Source organism: Lutzomyia longipalpis, chromosome 4, assembly GCF_024334085.1.
Source record: "Lutzomyia longipalpis isolate SR_M1_2022 chromosome 4, ASM2433408v1".
NCBI lineage: Eukaryota > Metazoa > Arthropoda > Insecta > Diptera > Psychodidae > Lutzomyia > Lutzomyia longipalpis.
The window spans coordinates 14,212,112-14,232,014 of NC_074710.1; the positions used below are offsets into that span (position 1 = coordinate 14,212,112).

General features: G+C 31.9%; 1 protein-coding gene and 1 long non-coding RNA gene across 2 annotated transcripts; one reads left to right on the plus strand and one right to left on the minus strand.

Annotated features, from left to right (window-relative positions):
• Positions 1 to 1,215: 1,215 nt before the first annotated feature.
• Positions 1,216 to 5,941, plus strand: LOC129796603 (uncharacterized). The gene is made up of 3 exons (XR_008751234.1): positions 1,216 to 4,420; positions 4,527 to 4,691; positions 4,763 to 5,941. It is a non-coding gene; the product is annotated as an uncharacterized LOC129796603 (long non-coding RNA).
• Positions 5,942 to 6,235: 294 nt separating this feature from the next.
• Positions 6,236 to 19,492, minus strand: LOC129796591 (DNA-binding protein D-ETS-4). The gene is made up of 5 exons (XM_055838668.1): positions 19,094 to 19,492; positions 11,126 to 11,795; positions 9,942 to 10,102; positions 9,281 to 9,416; positions 6,236 to 8,493 (listed from the first exon to the last, which is right to left on the minus strand). Exons 1-5 carry the CDS (start codon positions 19,127 to 19,129, stop codon positions 8,147 to 8,149), a joined length of 1,350 nt encoding a protein of 449 aa, XP_055694643.1. The 5' UTR covers positions 19,130 to 19,492; the 3' UTR covers positions 6,236 to 8,146.
• Between the last annotated feature and the right edge of the window lie 411 nt (positions 19,493 to 19,903).

Consider the following 19,903-nt stretch of genomic DNA (forward strand, 5'->3'; position numbering starts at 1 on the left):
GGAATTTATTTCTGCGGACTTCGTGAGTCCTTTAATTCGCACCAAACACGGTTGCACTTGTTTGTTAGTAATAGTGGATAAACTTACGAAATTTGTTTTGTTGTATCCCCTAAGAAATTCAGTCCTTAGGGAACACGTATTCCCCATTTTCGGATGTCCTAAGATTTTCATGTCGGACAATGGTACCAGTTTTGTTAGCAAAGATGTTAAAAATTTTCTTGCGAAATTTCATTAAATATACAACACTGGACCACCGCAGGGTATCATCCTCAAGCAAACTCTACGGAGAGATTTAATCGCGGTATAGTAACGGCTATTAAAGCATTCATCCGCGATAACCACGCTAAGTGGGATGAGAATCTGCCCGAAATTGCATTGTCGATGAGGGCCTCTGTACACGAAGGCACAAAGTTCAGTCCATATTTTCTTAATTTTGGTCAGCAAATGATTGCCAATGGTAAAGAATACCAAACAGTAGAGTTAAATGATCCTCCTTCCAATGAAAGTAGAATTAGTAGTTTAAAAATTGCACGTGAGAAAGCGAATAAAAATCTTAAAGTATCACATGATCACTCTGCAAAACAATACAATGCTTCTCATCGTGTTAACCAGCATACTTTTAATGTTGGTGATGTTGTTTGGAGGAGGAATTTTAGACTTTCAAATGCTGCCCAGATAATTCAATCTAAATTCTTGCCATCTTGGATTAAAGCCAGAGTGATAGAGGTGCGCAATAATATATACATTGTTCAGGACATAGAAAATGATGCCAGAAAAGGGGTTTATCATAAAAAAGATTTAAAGGCCGATTAAAGTGCACTCTCTCTATTTGCATTGAAAAAAGAATTAATGTATAAATTGGTGTGGGTAATTAAACATTGTTTTGCAATTTTTTGTTTCTGTGCGCAGGAAGCATGTAAGTTTTCGAGTAATGTTAAAATTTATTTAAGTGGAAGGATATGATTTGTAATGATGTAATTCCACACAAACGTTCTTGCTTGGCCAGCAATCACAGAACCAACCGATCACCATTTAGTACTCGATTAGAATTAGCACACCATTTTGGGGAATTTCTTCTTGTTTTTTTTTATCTGTTGAAGTGGGTAATCTTTGAGTGATCGCATTTCATCGATTCACATTCAATTGAGCGTGGGAGGAAAGTCACAATCCGCATGATCCGTGTTGACGAGAGTATTGTGTAATTTTTGCAATTGCCGAATGGGTACGTACATAAAGTGACCTACTACGGAGTGGACTTAATGCATATTGTGAGGGATCATAGTGCTGAAGCGGGGCGCGAAATACCATGTAGTATGTCCCGACTCCTAGGCGAAAAGGCCAATTGACGGGAGAGCTTCAAATGAAAAGCTAGTATAGCACATGCATTCCCTTTTTGATGCTTCATCACCACCACTCCCGTCACTAACGAAAAACCTGAAAATTCAGCAGCAAAATAAAGTAATAAATTCTCCGACGCCAGCATCATTGGTGCTCCAATAAAAGCGTAACCGACGCATTACGCAGCTCAAAGGGATGTGCTTCGTTGGGGGCGAGAATGATAAGTTGCATATTTCAACAGAACATAATTTTCATTTGTGTGCATATGTAGGAGTATGTGATCGAAGGGTTTAGTTATTGTTGTTTTTTTTAAGCAATTAAGTAATTCATTATCAAGAAAATTCTTCCACGTAAAATCACTTTTTTTTTCTTTTTTCAATTTTCTTTTTTTTTTTTGTATATCAATTGAGATGTTGTTGCACGGGCCGTTTAATTTTTAAAAAGTGTCTGAGACCCAATGTACAAGGCAAGGAGGGCATTCTCAAATTCTCTCATAAGAGAGAATTCATAGAGTTGAAGACCTAAAGAAAAATTGTGTGAGGCTCACCGATCCTCTCTCCTACTGGACACCGCCGAAGCAGCAACTCCAATTTATACCCCTAAAATTTTCTTTAAATTAAATTAATTGTTTTCTCCCTTTTTCTTTAAATTAAAAATTATAAAGTGTTTCTTTTTCTCTAAAATTGTGTAATTTTCTTTATTTTTTTTTTTTGATTAAAATTGTGGTTGGAATGAGTAAGTGAATTTTCTTCTTTTACTAAATCCTCCCGCAACAGTATTAAAAATTGGAAAATGATCGCTGCTTCTGGGGTCCTCATCTACTTCCCAAGTAAAGTTACTTATTATAATAGGGTCGACTAGGGTCAATGGCGTTCATTGTTCGATGGGCAACAGATATATTAGTGCAACTACCATCGTTGAGAAGCATTAGCTGGCTGTTGATTAGTACATTTTCAAGCATGTGGCCCTGCGATCGGTTTTTAAAGTGCCCAAAATGTGGTTGCTGGCATTAAAGTCGCCCATTATAATAGCACAATGACAATTCACACATTTCGCTGGAAGAGTGCATTTATCTGGGTGTGAATCTTCACCGCAGAAACCGCAGGTGGGCTTGTTCTTTTGAGAGTTGCACCTTTTCTTTTTGTGACCTTGGGAGAAGGGATGAAAATTTCGGTTTTGCCCACGAGGTAGGCAAAAACGATCTCTGCTAGGCATGTAGGAGTTTTAAATGTAAGAAGATGAGTTGCCGTTTCACCCCATGTACTATTTACATTCCGTTTGAGCCTCTGAACATTAATAACCCCTTGATCGGACAATCTGGAACAAATTTTTCCCGTATCAATTCTCATCAATTGTTTGCACCGAATAATAGCTTGGAACTGATAAAGTAGGTACTCCGTTTTCGGAAATTCTAACGGGTTTATTGTACAGACCAAAAGTGGAAATGCTTTTGAGTTGTTCAATTTGTTTTGTTGGGCGGTTTTAGTTTGGACAAGGAGATATCCACTGCCCAAACGGGTTACATTTTTAAATCCTTGGGGAGAGATTTTTGTGAGGCCATCAAATATATTAAAGATATTGAGATCTCTAATCTGCTCTCCGCTGATAACGAAATACTTTTCCATATCAGACGGATGCGTATAATAGACATGTTTTTAAGCATCTTGAAATTACTTCGAGCAGCCTCTCCCAATGAGGGCATGTCGCCACGATGATTAGCATTGTTCATGTTGAAATTCCCAGGGGGCCCAGGGCCCCCTGAACTAGCACACAATTTCCCCCTAACTAAAAAAATGAATGAATGAATTAAAATTTATTGTAGGTAATCTGGCCAGTTGGCCTAATATACATAATCTGTGGTACATGTATAGTATAACTTTTCATTTCACATCTCTTAATTCCTCCTGAATTAGATCACCTATCTCATAATTATTCACTCTTTACAAAATCTTATCATTCTTTTATCTGTCTCAGCTTGGAAGTTTAAGGGCTTCCATTCACCTTTTCTTCAATCAAGAAACAGACCAAATAATTGGTCGAAAAACATCTTCAAATCGCGTCTTTTTCTAGAGTTTTATGTAGTTCTTGATTTTTTTGTGGTTCTCGATTTTTTGGGTTTTTTTCTCTCCTTCACCTCTTCACTAAACTATTGTCTGAAAACTGACAAGGGAGCCCCCAACAGAACAGGGTCTGCGGGAGCCCCAGCTTAACGGAGCTTTTGATAACACAATAAATGAAGAACGTCCTCTCACTTCAAATATCCAATTGCAACTGCCTAACTAAAAGTGTTCAGTAGTTTGTGGCCGTAAACCAGAAAAAAAGGAATAAACTTGTTTGAAAGAGGCAGAAAATCTGCTAAAAAATCACTTAGAAGTGAATAAAGCTCTGTGAGAGAGAAACTTGCAAACATGTCCGAACGTTGATATTGATAATTAATAAGTAATGCATTTACAATTTTCTGATATTTTTCTCAAATAATTCAATTTCCGAATAATTCCTATTGAAATATTTTTCATTCAGTTAAACACCTCACGTACATAATTCAAACACCAAACATTTCTTCTTCTATTAATACTTCTTTACATCAGAAATATGAGATTTGCAGTGTGAATGAAATTTACTGTTTTCTTGTTAATTAGCGTGGAAAATTGCCTGAATCGTATGAAAGAGTTAAAGAGACATCGGTGTTTCTTGGAAAATTGATATTGACGTCCGCGTGATAACAAATCCTCCCGCACCCATTCGTGTATAAATAAGCACCATAGCCGCATACCTAATCAGTACGTTTAAGTAATTTGTATTTAATACATCCAAAAACTAGAGAAAAAAAACGTGTGAAGTCACATAAAAAAAATGAAGATTTGCGTGGCAACAATTTCATTAAATTTGCTTTGGTATATAGCCACTGTGTCTACCCTTCGGTGCTATACCTGCGATTCGAGTGATTTAGACTACGATGAATACAATAAGTGCGATACGCACTATAATTTTATGCCGATCGAAGAATGTTTGAAAAATGATAGCGAATTTAATTCAACAGTAGAACCAATAGATTATGTGTGTTATCGATCAGTGTACTTCCGTAAGTATGCCACAAAAATACCATATATTCTTATTAAAAGATAAAACAATAATTAAAACCGGAAATTTTGTGCTACTATCGCATTTTATGTTATATATATGAATAGATAACGATGATGGATACATAATAATGCGTGGATGCGAAGTAAGAAATATTTGTTCGTACATAGAAATGGAATCTATTAAACTGAATAACAGAGAAATGGCCATCCCTACAGAATGCCAAATATGTGACACAGACCTTTGCGATCCACTTGAAAGTGCTATTGAAGGTTGGTTTCGTATAGCATTGAAAGTTAATATTTCAATTTAAACAATAACTTTTTTAACTCACCTTTTACAGATAAGTGGTACAATAAAATGTGCCATAATTTGGAGGAAAATAATAATTATTGCGATGAGGATGATCTGGAATTAATATGAGAAAGAGAGAGAGAATGGACAAAAACAAATCCATAAACTATTGTGAACATCAATTATACATTTAAAAATTAATATTTACTTATCTATACATATTTATATTAAAAACCTTTCTTATAAGATCTTTCCTACAGTGTATATATATATATATATATATATTCCTACTTATTCGGTGAAATCCGTAAAACCTATACAGACAGGTATTGGTTATCGTCACATCGCATGTATTTCTTATGCTCATTATTTTTAATGGGAGAGAAGAGTACAACCGACGTGAGGTAACCAATACCTGACTGTATAATCAGAGATAAGATTTTATAATGGGACCAACTGTCTCTACAATTTATGGACATGGAGTTTATCGTCTATTAGGTTGCAAAGGTTACCTAATCTTATTTTTTTCAATAATAAAGATTCATAAAATTAAGTTGAAATTCACGATAAATTTTCATCGATAATAAAATTCGTAAATTAGAATTTTTTCATAATGTTAAATCCATATTAAATGATTTTGAAAAAAAAACTAGGCATAGGTACATGTTACAAGTTCTAATCAACTAAATCGTCTAAAGAATGTTTTTGCCAATTTTCATGGCTCTATTTCTGTTAGGAACCAAATTCTTGTATCATTTTAGATTTTGAATAGGACAAAACGATCCGACAAGTAATTCTAGATAAAATAGATACAATGATTTCTAAAATGGGCAAAAAATTGGAAATAACAAAATAAAATGATATCAAGACTAAGGAGCGGGCATTGCCTGGATAAAAAATTCCTCCATTTAATAAAAATTGAACAAAATGATCTATGCATCACATGCGGTGAAGTTGAGGATTCCGAGCATTTGATCCTTAAGTGTAAAAAATACGCCTCGCAAAGACAATCACACAACATTCTTCAATTCTCCATATTAAAAGCCCTAATTCAAAAAATGAACAATAAGACACACCTGGATTTCTTAAATTACATAAAAGACACTAAAGTTAAATTATAAAGCCTCGAGATATTTTGACTATCCCTCTGGGATAGTATGGTCTCGAAAAGTGAAAAAGTGTGATTCGCTACAATAAATCATTACCCAAGTGAAAACATTAAAAAAAATAATAATTTAACGAAAGTGATTTAGTGAAATAAAAAAAACATGGAGTAATTTGGCTATATGGATCCGGAAGGAATCCAACAGCCGTACAAATTTAAAGTGCAGAAGAAGAAGAAGATTTCTAAAATGACTCATACAATAAGAAATGGTATCCTTTCTTTATTTAATCTTTTTCGGCTTTTGAATTCTGGAGTTTTCTATCCATGAGTGTAAAAAGACCAAAAAATAATTTTTACAACTTACCTTCACATTGAATTAATAAAACTTTTAGGCTTACCTATATATAAAGACTTTAATTCTGTGTTAGTTTCTTTATTTTCTAATTCTTTTGTATATTACATTTTGTTAATGTTTTGTATAAGACATTAAAACTAAATATTATAGAAGTTAAAATAATTTTTTAAAAGAAGTATTTTCACATATCTATGTGAAAATACTTACAAATCTTACTTACAAATCTTAAATCGTAATCTTACAAATATAACATAAAATAAACTGTTTAACATATGTAATATTTATTTAAAAATCGATAAATATTTGAGTTATCAGTTATCATCCCAAAACCATTTTTATTTTCATGTACCTAATAAATTTTATAGTAGGTATATATATATTTTTTTAACTATATTTGAATTAAATTCTAAAAAGAAAAAAATTAAAAATAGTTGATTCTCTTTAAATATAAATAATGAAAAATTTGATTGAAGAATGAGCTCATATTCTTCAATGAAACTTTTCAAGGGTAAAATAAGTTTTTTTTTATACTATGCATGTTTAAAGCGCCTTAAAATAATATTGATTAGGTTTATAAATCTTTTAAATTGATTAATTAAACACCTGCACATATTACGTACTATATTATAAATATGAAGTCCTATTTAGCAACCAAGAAATCTTTGAAATTTCAAGAACTTGTTCTGAAATTTCAACGATTTCAAGGATATCTTGGTTACTGAATAAGACACACGATCGTCATAATTTTAATTAACTGATAATACACGAGACTTTTTAATTTTATTTTACACAATCAAATAATTACAAATTAGTTGGTGTTCCGCTACGTAGTAAACACCAAAATATCTTAAAAATATATAATTTCTATATTACATTTTAACAATATATAATTTTTTCGCGATAAAACTTTTGTTCATAGAACTTACTAGTATGAATATATCATAGATATATGGGACCAAAATTACCGACATTTAATTCAGGAAATGAAATGTTAATCCTCCCTAAGACGAGATGTACATTAAATCTCAACCGAATATAAAAATTGTCGGTAAACCAATAATCAAATGGATGTTATTAACTAAATACTAATTTAAATTGCAAAGTTTTATGAGATATATGCATATAACTATATACTAGAAGGGGAAATTACCTTCCCACTTCTTTCTGTGACATTCTTATATTATTAAAAAAAATTACTTTTTTTTGTAAAAAATACAAATGAAAATTTTTAAGCAAATTACCTTCATTTTACCTTAATCAAGGTACTACACTTAAAAAAAAATATATACTTATTGGTCGACCATTCAATCACCTTAAAAATAAATCCAAGGGGATGGTATAACCTCTTTTTCTGTGAGGCAAAGTCACTTTTTGTTGACAAAAATGTATGAGGAATTCTCGAATCTCGCTCAATCTCGACCGATTCCCGAGAAACACTTTAACTTTTTTTATATCAATAATGTTATTTCGATGATGAGATAGGGATCAATCGAGAGCTAATTAAATGTACTTTCGATTGCAAGTGGAATTGTGCAAATTGATCCCTTATTTTGATCGGAAGAACCTGCTGCCTCACTAAAAGTACTGATTTCTCGGGGTTGGGCATGCCCCTGAATAAATCTTACATGAAAGAATGAGTAGAAATCAAATCATATCCTTTTCTTCTCTATAAAAATTTCTTGGAAGAAATGAAGGATTGATTAGGGTATTATTTTCTCTTAACAATTGCATCTCATCATATTGCAATTAAACCATGGCAATACAGAAGAGAGCTTCTAGTTATGAAATTATGTCTAAAATAGTAATTTACAAGAGACTCATTGTGATTTTTCAACCTCTTTCTCACACGTCAAGCTTTAAAAACTAAATTCCTATATCTATATAATGACACTCTAATGACAATTACAGAAAATAATAATGAAAAATAATTTACGGAATAAATAGATAATGAAATTTTTAAGGCATCATGTGCTTTAGAGGCAATATGGATGACAGAATTGATAAACGAGCCTTTGGGACCGCTCAGTTTTTTTCATTATACCTTTCTTATAATACTGCCTAATGGATCGCGAGAGTTTGTCGTAATTCATTGCTGGACGATTCTTACGCTGACCCCAGAGTTTAGCCACTCGCACAGAATCCTCAATCTTAAATACTCCTTTACTTCGGTCTAACCAACGTATAGCCGTACCATGTTTCTGTGGAGATCCGAGCAATTCCTTTAAAAATTGCCATAGATGGATGTGAGAACTTCCGTGTCGCCCTGTTTTTTGTCCCGGTGTGCCCTCAGATGAAACCATGGGCATTTCTTCGTCTTCGTCTGTGAATATTAAAAAAAAAACAATGTATGTACCATGAGTGAAAGTTGGTTAGTCATGTATGCAAAAATGTACGGAAATACCGCAAAATTACGCAACTTTCTTAAATGATTCATGAAATATACCGCAATTTTGTTTTATAAATGTTATATGTTATATATTCTTATAATGAATTGCACAAAAATAAGTACCCATCAAATGATAGTATTATGATGATAGTATCATTATGTCTGAGGTATCATGAAAATTAAATTCCTGTATAGGTATATAACATACATAGTTGCATTTATCCCAAAGATAGAAGAAAACAAAAAAATAATAAATTGCAATGAGTTAGTTTTTTATGCAAAAATGCTGTCATAAAATAACATATTAAAATATCTACATAGATATTTTTGCACCAAAAAATTGATCAATCAACAAAACTATAAAATAGAGAATAAAATATGAAATCGATCATCCCGCGAAAAGATAACTCAACTAGAAGCTTCATAATACTTCCGTATAGACGTAATTTTTTTTATTTACTGAAAATTTAAGAAATATAGACCTCAAAAAATAGTTTTCACTCATAAAGCTAAACACGAGGTATATAACTAAAAAAATATCTTTACTTGTCTTGCGAAAAAATTACTTTCATTATAAAGAAATATTCATGGGGCAAAGAGCGAGACATTTTTGATAATCTCTGACCAGAATTAATCCGAGATAACGTAAAATGAATTCAAATGTAACATTTATGTCTTATGTATAATATATTTAATAAATGAAGCATTTTGATAAATTTACCATCAGTCGGCTCTTCATGACTGCCTTCGGGGCTCCAAGCAAGATTACTGCTGGCACTGGTGGATGGTGCTATTTGAGGGCTATCTCCACATGCTGCTTTCCAAATTTCAAGTTGAGCATATAGAGTACCACCAACCTAAAAGGGGAATATCAAAGAAATATTTTTAAAAAATCTGTAATTAGACATGATCATTTCCATGACATCCGTTAAAGGTCCAAAAAAAGTTTTTTTTTCGGGAGTTAAATATCTCGTCGAGAACGACAAGTCCGAAAAATTATACAATATTATTTCTGAGATCTAGGAAACGTATCCTTTTTGGCTATTTAAAAATATTTTCAAAATTATATGGGGAATTCGGGGAGAGAACTAATGGGTTTAATAAACAATAATGCCATACATATAAGTATGTACATGTGTACTACAAGCAGAATAAGAAAATAGCACTGAAGAGGCCGAGTGTGGTATGCTGGTGAAAGTGACAGCCTACTTTCTTTTTGTTAGCATCGATCTCAATGCAAATGAATCTTTTGCATGACGTCAACGCGGTCAGCTATTCGAGTTTCATCCACTTGTCAATACATATTCAATTAGACTCACACAATTGTGAACTTTACATTAATACATATGCACATATACACATGAATACTAATCTGTAGGTACCTGTGGTGCTCTCCTAACAAACTCTTCTTCAGACATCTGAAAAAGCCCTGGACCATCCTCCATGAAGAGCGTTTCAATGTCTTTAACTGCTGCCAATTTAAATTGATCAATCGTTAGCTTAAGCCATGCCTGCACTTGCTCACTTGTCCACTGTTGAGGATCTAAAATTGTTTAGTAAAAGAAAACCTTTTTATTAGCTCTTTTGTTATTTTTTTACAATGCCTAAAAAATAATTGAAGATAGAATCCCAGAGCTGTGAATATCAAAAATTCCCTTTCAATTCATTCTCAATAAATAATTTTCATACATATGTACCGTAATAATGTATAGGTTTCAATGACGAATTGGGAAATTCTCGATGACTGAATATATATTATGCAAAAAAAAGTTTAATACTTGCTAATTAAATGAATGAGTAGAAGAGAATTTTTCTTATGGTACCACCAACATAAATTACTCGTAATTCTTGGAGTGTGCTCATTCTCAATTTTCATTTGTTCTCATTACAAATATTGGTTAGAGTTCAAATTCTATTTACAACAAAATACCTTCTTTTCTAATGTTCTTAGCCCTTGACCTTAGTGTATATATGTATAGTCATATATATATATATATACATATTTATATTAAAAACCTTTCTTATAAGATCTTTCCTACAGTGTATATATATATATATATATATATATATATATATATATATATATATATATATATCATTATCATTATCATTATCATTATCATCATTTTATCATTTTAATTGCGAAACATTTTTTTTTGTACACCCCACCACTTCATTCTAAGGTCTTTGAAATTGCGAAACCTAAATCATATAAAATAATTATCTTATCTCATGATAAGCATGCTTATTACCTTAAAATTTACAATTAAAATGCACAATACGTGTAAATTTAAACTGATAAGCATTATCTGTACCAAAATTAAGTTAATACATTTTCACATTGAAATAAACCTTTAGGAGTTGCTGCACGAATCAAAATTGTTCTATTGGATATTCTGTTATTTGTAAAAATACGTTTCAGTATATCTTAAATGTTGTTTAAAATGAATTTTGGTTACTTTTATCTTTAGGCGTTAATACATAACATTATTTAAGAGAATGATACGGCCAAAATTCATCAAATTAAATTTGCGATAAAAATTTTAAGAGAAGCATTCTTACATACCCGGAGAAATATTGAGCGTAGCACAGGTGGCTTCAACATCCCGACGAGCATGCTCGAGAGCAAGTGAGATGACAGGTTCGATGTCACCGCGTGTACTCCAACCACCAAGTAACGACTCCAGTGCCAATGGTTTAAGATTGTGCTTCTTTTGGAACGTCGTATCCTGTAGGCACTCGCGCAAAAGCATATGATCTTTCTTCTTGGGTATATCGAAGTCTTCCAAAGATTTTTGAAGAAGTGAATCCAGATCTATACAAGCCTCCGTGTCACTTTCCACTGGTTCGGCTTTCACACAGAATGGCGACGGTACACCATACGAGTCCGGCGGAGACGGTGGTAACAGGGACAATTCCTGCTTTATCTGCGATTTCTCTGTCACAGGACTTGGAGATGGCGAAAATACACCCAAAATGGGCTCCTGCGGAGGACTAGGAAGGCCAATTCCGAAATATGGGTACTGGACAGGTTCAGATGTCCAAGAGGATGAAGATGTTTTCCCTAAAAATCCTCCGTTACCAAAAACGGTTGTTGGAATGTAGTCTAAGGATTCTTGTGATTCGGGGCTCAGTGGTACTTCGCCGTCGCACGGTAGGAGAGATAAGTCGAAATTATCGGCGTATGAGGCAAATGTATCGGATGGATATACACCAGCTGGGACTATTTGGGGTGTCTGTAAGATAACCAAATGTTGCTTTATGAACGCATTGGTTGTTGGAAAAAAAAATGAGAAGCGACACAATTCTTATCATGATAATCATTAAAAGGGCCACTTTGACGTCAATTCAGAGCTTTCCGGAAAAAAAATATCTCAAATGTTTGTTCATATATTGCATAGGCGTATTATACAGTTTTAACAACGGCTCTTGTCATGGCAAATAAAAAGATAGGATTATTATACAGGTAAAAATAATGATATAAAGAACGATATTTTTTTATAATTAAACATTCTTCAGCAATGACTTCAAAGTGACGCGAATAAAACACACGTTTGACCTGCGAAAGTCGATTTTACGGCCTTGGTGGGTTAAGCTACCGCACATATGTATGTATATTCATACTTCTTATGAAATTCTCAATTTATACCCTGAAAAACATCAAAATCGAAATTATTGGATCTTTTTGATATAACTTAGGCTGTGTTTGTTTTTAGACACAGATTTTGTGTATATGTAGTACAGGGTGGCGGAGCGACATAGTCACGAAATTAAATGCTTATAATTTTTTTTTTAATTAAGATATTTTTAAAATTCCACCGCCAAATGATCAGAAATATAATCAAGTTTTATCATGCCAATTTTGGTGGAGCTGACTCCAAATCGGGGGGCGCTTAATTCAAAAAAAAGTTATATGCATTTAATTTCGTGACTATATCGCTCCGCCACCCTGTATTTTTACTTCTGCAATATCTTTTGAGTATACCTAGTACAAATCACGTCACTACATATAAAAATATTTTTTAATTTCACTTATGAAAGCACTGTCTTAATAACTTTTGTTCTTCTCTACGGCTTTATTAATTACTTTTAAAATTAGATAAAAATATTTTCCTATTTTTAAGAAATAGACACACAACTAAAATGTATTTACAGTACAATCCAATGTGGAAACTCTATGGATGTCTGCACAATGCTTCTAAATCTATTCTATAATCACGAAGGTGCGACAGTCAATTGACCAACATCAGAACAGAAAAATTCAGATAGCTTCGTGTTAAAAAAAACACTATTGTCTTTCTTCCTCGCGATTTCTTACGTGTTAATCGCGCGATCACTGTACCACGAAAGATCTCCCCTACCACATTTTTTATACGCATATAGACTGCGTCACTATGGCACCGTCCAACCACGTCAATTGGCGTTAAAATGTAAATTGCTTTGCCTCTCTCTCGCGCTGGGGATTTCCAAAGCTCCCAAGAAACATTTCCATCCACAGGAATAGCTATACATATATATGTAATTTATATGTACTATACATAGTTATATACAAAACAAAGCTTTTTCAAATAATGGAACTTGGTATCTCTGTCTCTCACCATTCAAGCGATATTTTTACTTTTATGTGTATACTATCTAGATTTTTGTATACATACCTACATATAACACAAGCAGAATCAATAATATGCGAGATAACTAATGTAAATGTATTACACGCGAAACACTTTAAGCGTTAAAAATTCAACCAAATTTTATATGATGTGATATGATTCTTTAATAGGACAACGGGGTCAGACTTATCACAGTACTAAGTGAGAGACTATCTTTTAATTGAACATGATGTATTTCTTAGCAAACTAAGAAGTGCACAGCTTTATTTTTCTTTAATTTTCTTTTTTTTTTTAAATCTTTTATCCCTTAGTGGGGAATTCGAGGAAGAAGCCTAAGAAGCACAAACCTCTTCCAACACTTTAATTTTTTTTTATATTAATAACGTTATTTCGATGATTAGATAGGGATCAATCGAGAGCTAATTAAATGTACTTTCGATTGCAAGTGGACTTGTGCAAACTGATCCCTTCTTTTGATCGGAAGAACCTGCTGCCTCACGAAAAGTACTGATTTCTCGGGGTTGGGCATCTCCCTGATTTATTAAAAAATATCAACTCCTTGAGCTTTTAACTTTTTGCTCCATCTTACATCTATTGTCAGGTAAATTCCAGTGAATTCTCTCGAACAGTTTTTTTCATGAAGTTATATGACATTAATTTTTCTCACTTATTTCGCAACAAATCAATCAATCTCTCTCAATTTTTTTATATTGTAATATGTATGGTAATTGAGGATGAATGAACAAAGAGGAAAATGTTAATTGTGTAGATTCACCATCAATTCTAATTATCATTTCTTAACAATACCTAACATAGATGGGAAATACATTTTAGCTAAATATTGTAATCTTTGCTGACGTAATACATCAGTATATTTATTGAGATTTGCAATACTAAATGAATAACAAAAGAAATGAAAGGTTTATTCTACAGATACAAGTTTTAGTGTTAAGAACATAGGAATGCCCTTACGAATTTATTCATTTGTTTATTTTTCTTGTAAAATTTTTTTTTTTTAATAAGAGATGGGATTTATTAAGTTAATCGAAAAACAGTATCCCCGTTTACAAAATATGAATAACTTTCTTTATGTTAAGCTTCTTTGTTAATATGTATCTTTTATATATTAATTTTTTTTATTATATTCACTTCTTTACCTTACAGAATCTTACATTATTTTGCGGTAATCTTCAATGTTGTTAATACATAATTATAGTTATATAGGTAATACATAATTATTTTGGCACATGCATTTTGAATTAAACTGTTACAGCTAATTTTCTTGAACTTGTTCTTGAATATTTTCTTACAGCAAAATATTTTTATCAAGTTCAATGTTAGATTATTATTACGTTTTTCATTTAACAATACACGCAATTGTAAGAGTGTCTACATTAGTATTTTTAAAAGATTATTGCGTGAAACTTTTTTTTCAAATGTATACCTACTCTTTTTTCTCAGCAAAAACATTAAATTATTTTTTAAATTATTTGCATAAGAATGTCAATTTAAAATACATAATATACTCGTTATATAAGGAGCTTTCTAGCTCTTATATAAATTTTTATTACTTTTTTATGTCTAATTTAAAAAAAAATAATATAACTATCTGTCAGTGGAATGAGAAATAAAGAGAATTGTACCTAAGTAGAATTACGTCAAATGTTGCCTCATTGTATATCCAAGGTCGAGACAGCCAAAAAAAGAACTTGAAATATCTTAAACAAATAATGACCAAGATGTGGGCAAGATGAAAAATCCAACATATTTTTTCCATCTTTTACTATTGAATGTAGAGTTCTAGCTTATTCAGACTTTTTTGTTTTCATTATCTTTTATTTAAACGTTTTGTTTGGACACAGAATAAATAATTATATTATTATTTTAAGAATAAATATGTTAAAAAACATCAATGCAGTTAAAATAATTATATGTATGTAAAACTATTCTTTTGAGTACCTATATGTAAAGATACATTTGTACTTTATTACATACAGAATGTTGGAAGAAAAAATTTACAAAAGAGTTACGATCGCCTCAAGACAAGGTGGGGCTATGTATGTATTTGACTTGGAGCAAAACCAAGTTGAATCTATTTTTCGTTCCATCTGACTTACCGTGTGTGCTTGTTTTGCTCTTTTTCAAAAGCAACTTTTATTACTTGAAGATATTCTTTTAATCCCTACCTCTTTTTAGCTTCTTCGTTTCTCATTCTGTGTGAGTTAGTAAGCACGCCGAAGCTTGATCTTTGAGTGTTGGAACTTTATTCATATCAAGGTTGTCAACTTTACTTTGTCGCTCACCACATTTTATTTTTATTACAACTTCAAGTTCCTGATTTTTTCTCTACAAGTAATACTACTCACGCGAGATTTTCTTAAACACATTTTAGTATATATATATACATATATATATATATATATATATGTATGTACGTACATGATTAAAAAAAATACCTTGAAAAAACTTCTTTTTGTTGCTTCTTTTTTTATTTTAAATTGTTTAATTTTCATTTTTTTTTATTTTAGCCAAAAAAATCTGGTTAGCTTTGTAATTTATCTAAAAGAAAATGAATGATCTCAGTGATAATAGCCAATTCATTGGGTTTCTGTATGTACTCTTTCTAAATACTGTACTCATGACGTCAATTGAAAATGGATAAATAGACCAAAATATAAATAGATTTAGTTCTAGCGAAGTCATGATGTTTATTCGGAAAAATTGAGCTAAGGTAGAGCATGTCATATTCTGCGACCAATAAATTTTTGAGATTTCAAGAAGTAAAATTTTAACCATTTTAACGATTATTTCTATATGAATTTAAAGGTGTTTTAAAAACCCAAAACTCATTGTTTTAACACGATATTAAATACAGTTCAACACACCAATTGTGTCTAACCATTATTGGGAAGCGTACTACATGTTTGCTTATGCTTTTTGATAAGCTAAAATATAATTCTGTTGATATCATATCCATTCATTCCATTTTAATTTTAATTTTACCTAATATATAAAGCTGAAAAGTTTGTATGTTCGTTCGTTCGTTTGTTTGTATGTTCGTGGCACATGAACTCCTCTGAAACAGCTGGGCCGATCTTGATGTAATTTGGTATGGGGCTAGAGGGGGTCAATACGAGTTGCAAGCGCTATATGGGATTCCGCCCCCTCCCCCCTTTGTAGCGCCCCCACAGAAAAATTGATTTTTCCCATTTTCTACCTGCTGAAGGGTCAAATAACAGGATTTTTTTTAATTTAAAAATTTTTCGGGGTACCGTATTATTCATCCCCCCTACTAATATATGCCTCCCTTTTATAGCTTAAAATGGAGTTTTCTCACACAATATTGGGGGCTCAGGTTGACTATTACATTATATTTTTTTTTTTAATTATGTTCTATCACAATTAATATCTATTCAAATCTGTTCCTTCTTCTGAATAACAGAACCTGTTATCTTACCCTTCGCAGGTAAAAAAAAAATGAGGGAAAATTCATTTTTTGGGGCGCTATGCAGAGAGGGTTGGGGCGGAATCTCACATAGCGTTTGCAACTTGTAATGACCACCTCTACCCCCATACCGAATTTTGCCGTTTCGAAGGAATTCATGTATCACAGAAAAACAGACTTTTCAGCTTTATGTATTAAGATTTCCGTATACCAGAGGAAAATGTAGGTCACCTTGGTATGTTTTTCTGTTTGTCATCGACATACCATTGCGAATAAATCCCAAGTAATTGAGTTAAAAAAAGTAAATATAATATAGAAAGTCAGTGATTTGCAGAAAAGACACAGAACCTTGATGTGCTGCAAAAAAGTGATTCAAATGGGCGTGCAGAGCATGCCATCCACATCAAGTAAGTACGGCCGCTATGCATTTGCCATTGCTGCATAGTGAGCTTATAACCCCAAGTGAATGCTGAAGAAATGGTACTCACAATATTATAAAACAATCTTGAAGGTCGTTCCACGAATGATGGTGCAAATGAAAGTTAGCACACTAACTGCTTGATGGTGTTAGTTCATCAGTATGTATAAAATTTCACCAAATAATGAAATTCACTGCATATATGTCTTTGCCATCATTTCTCTTCTCAAATAACATACCTCTCTTATAGTTTAAATAACGGTAAAATATCGCAATAAAAAGTAAATCTTTTAAAGTTAAAACTATAATATAGAATTATTACTATAAATAATATAAAATATACCTTTTCCACTTTCAGAGGTAATTAAGTAAAATAATAAAAAGACTTATGAGAGGACGGGGGTTATAAAGTCAATTAAACGTTTGGAAAAAGCCTAAAATATCATGTTTCTTTGCTAGATAGAATAAAATGATCTGAGAAAGTTATAGGGCAGTTAATTTCCTAAAGAAATTAGCTTTATCTATTTGGCTAATATAATATTTTGAGCTATTTCTAAACCCTTAAGTGACTTTTTTAACCCCGGTTTGCCCTATACAAAATCAATATCATCATCTAGGATTTTCTACTGAAATTTTACTGACTGGGCGAAATGGACACACATAACTGCCTCACTTGCAATATACTCATACTCAATCAGGCTTAGAGACTGACTAATATACCATAAACAACACGATGGTATTACGAACTCTTCTAGCCTTAGATAATGCTTGTAACTAACTCTTGTTTCTTAGCCATAAGAGTATATATATAAACTGGAGGTTCGGAAAGATTTAAAATTTCTATTTTAATTAACTATACAAAACGCATTGCATATAAGAAGATCATAAGTGTAAAATTCGCTGTGTCAACCATAACACGTTTGATATTAATTAAAGTTCCTAACCCACATCGTAGAACTTTGTATATGCGTGGTAATTTGATTAGTGAGTTCCAAAGAATGACAGATTTTTTGTTTAGGTACAACTATGTTAGGTTGTCCAATAATTAATAATAATAAGGTTAGGTCCAATAATTATGGAAAATCAGGGAGTTTTCTGCAAAATATTGAGTGAAAAAAATCTTGCATTCTTGTTAAAATATTATAATATTATTGTTTTTTTTATTTGGATTTTATAAAAAAAAAAAGATTTTCTTTTATAAATCTAACTATTTTTCTTGTAAGTTTCCGTAATTATTGAACGGAAAACTATCGGGTTTACTTAACAAGTTGTTTTAATTAACGAATCAGTGCAAAAATGTTAATGTGAAAATTTTTGTGTACACTTTACCTGCTTCCTTTGTGTCATTGACGATAAATAAATGTGATTGTAATACCCAATGTATAGGCACTGACAAATATTTCTATTTTATGAAACCCAATAGAGAGGTGCTACTTGGAAGAGTGCACTTTCTAAGATGTTTAGTAGTAAAGTATATATTGGTTTTGTCTGTAGGGAAGAAGAAACACTTTTTTTTGCTTTTCTTACGTCAAAGTTTTGCAAGTATACACGGAAAATGCATTGAAATGAGAAAAGAAAAAAAAAACATTTTCTTGAGTGGGAGGAAGGCAAATAATTGGCGAGACTGCAGCATAAAAATCGAAAAATTGTACGCACGAATTGATAAATTCAATTAAAAAGGCAATTAATGTATTTTCTCAGAACTTCTAATTGGTTGAAACATATTTAATTTCATCCGTTTTTCTTTTAAGCTATTTTCCCTTATAGATTAAACATTTCCTTGAAATAGAGAAATATGTAGGTGCCATCTCAACAATACATACCTACTAAAAAACATAGGTATATTATTTCACAATAATCGCTATGAGAACTTTTAATTCCACGTAAAGAACATCAACAATTATTTCAATCTTGATCACCTCTGACGACGTCACACCGATTTAATACCTTTTCCAATACATACATACATATGCGTGTATTTTTTTCTTTTAGCAAAAATTCACAATTCTCCTCTACAGGGTGATTCGTAATTTGTAGTTATATATTATTTCTAAAACTCACCATTTCGCGAGGAAAGTAAATCCTTTCAGAGATCATCGTAATTGGATGTGCCGGGTCGACTTTTTTTTGGATATATTCTCTGTTTATTTTTTATTATACAGTTGAAATTATTTTCTTCTCACACCCCAGCACAAGTATGAAGTAAAAAATGGAAGTTAGAGACTTTGAAAAGTGTCACATATGTCTTCTTTTCTTTCAACACTCTTCTTTAGGCACTTTTTGGACACTTGTGATTTCCCACTGTCTATATTACGTTGGAGAAAATTCTTAACACTGAATTATCTACTATCCAAGAAAGATTTTTTGTCTATTTATTATTATTTTTTAACATAGAATATCTGTATTAGATACGCGTTAATATTTTTCAACTACTCTCGTCAACGTCCAACTCGTGAGTGTGTCTTTAGATCACAAAACAAGTTTCGAAAGTTTCCACAGATCGCAATTCTCAATACATTCAGGCCTGGTTTGGAGCTGTCTTTTTTCCCCACACGAACTCCACTTTACGTTTTATATGTATTTGACGAAGAAACACGATCAACAGCACACCTTGAATCACGAAAAGTTACAATCTATAAAAATTATATAGATACTGCATATATAAATGATTTGCTTTGCTGGCACCAGAATAGTCATTTTGTTTAATTTCTCTCAATCAATTTTTACTTGGTATTCCAAAAAAAAAGAATCATGAACAATATAAAAAATGATACTGACTTAAAAAAACCATTAAACTAAAATCAAATCTCTTCTTCAAAAATTATATCAGGGGAAAAAATTTAAATTCTTTGATAGGCCTTATCACCTAGT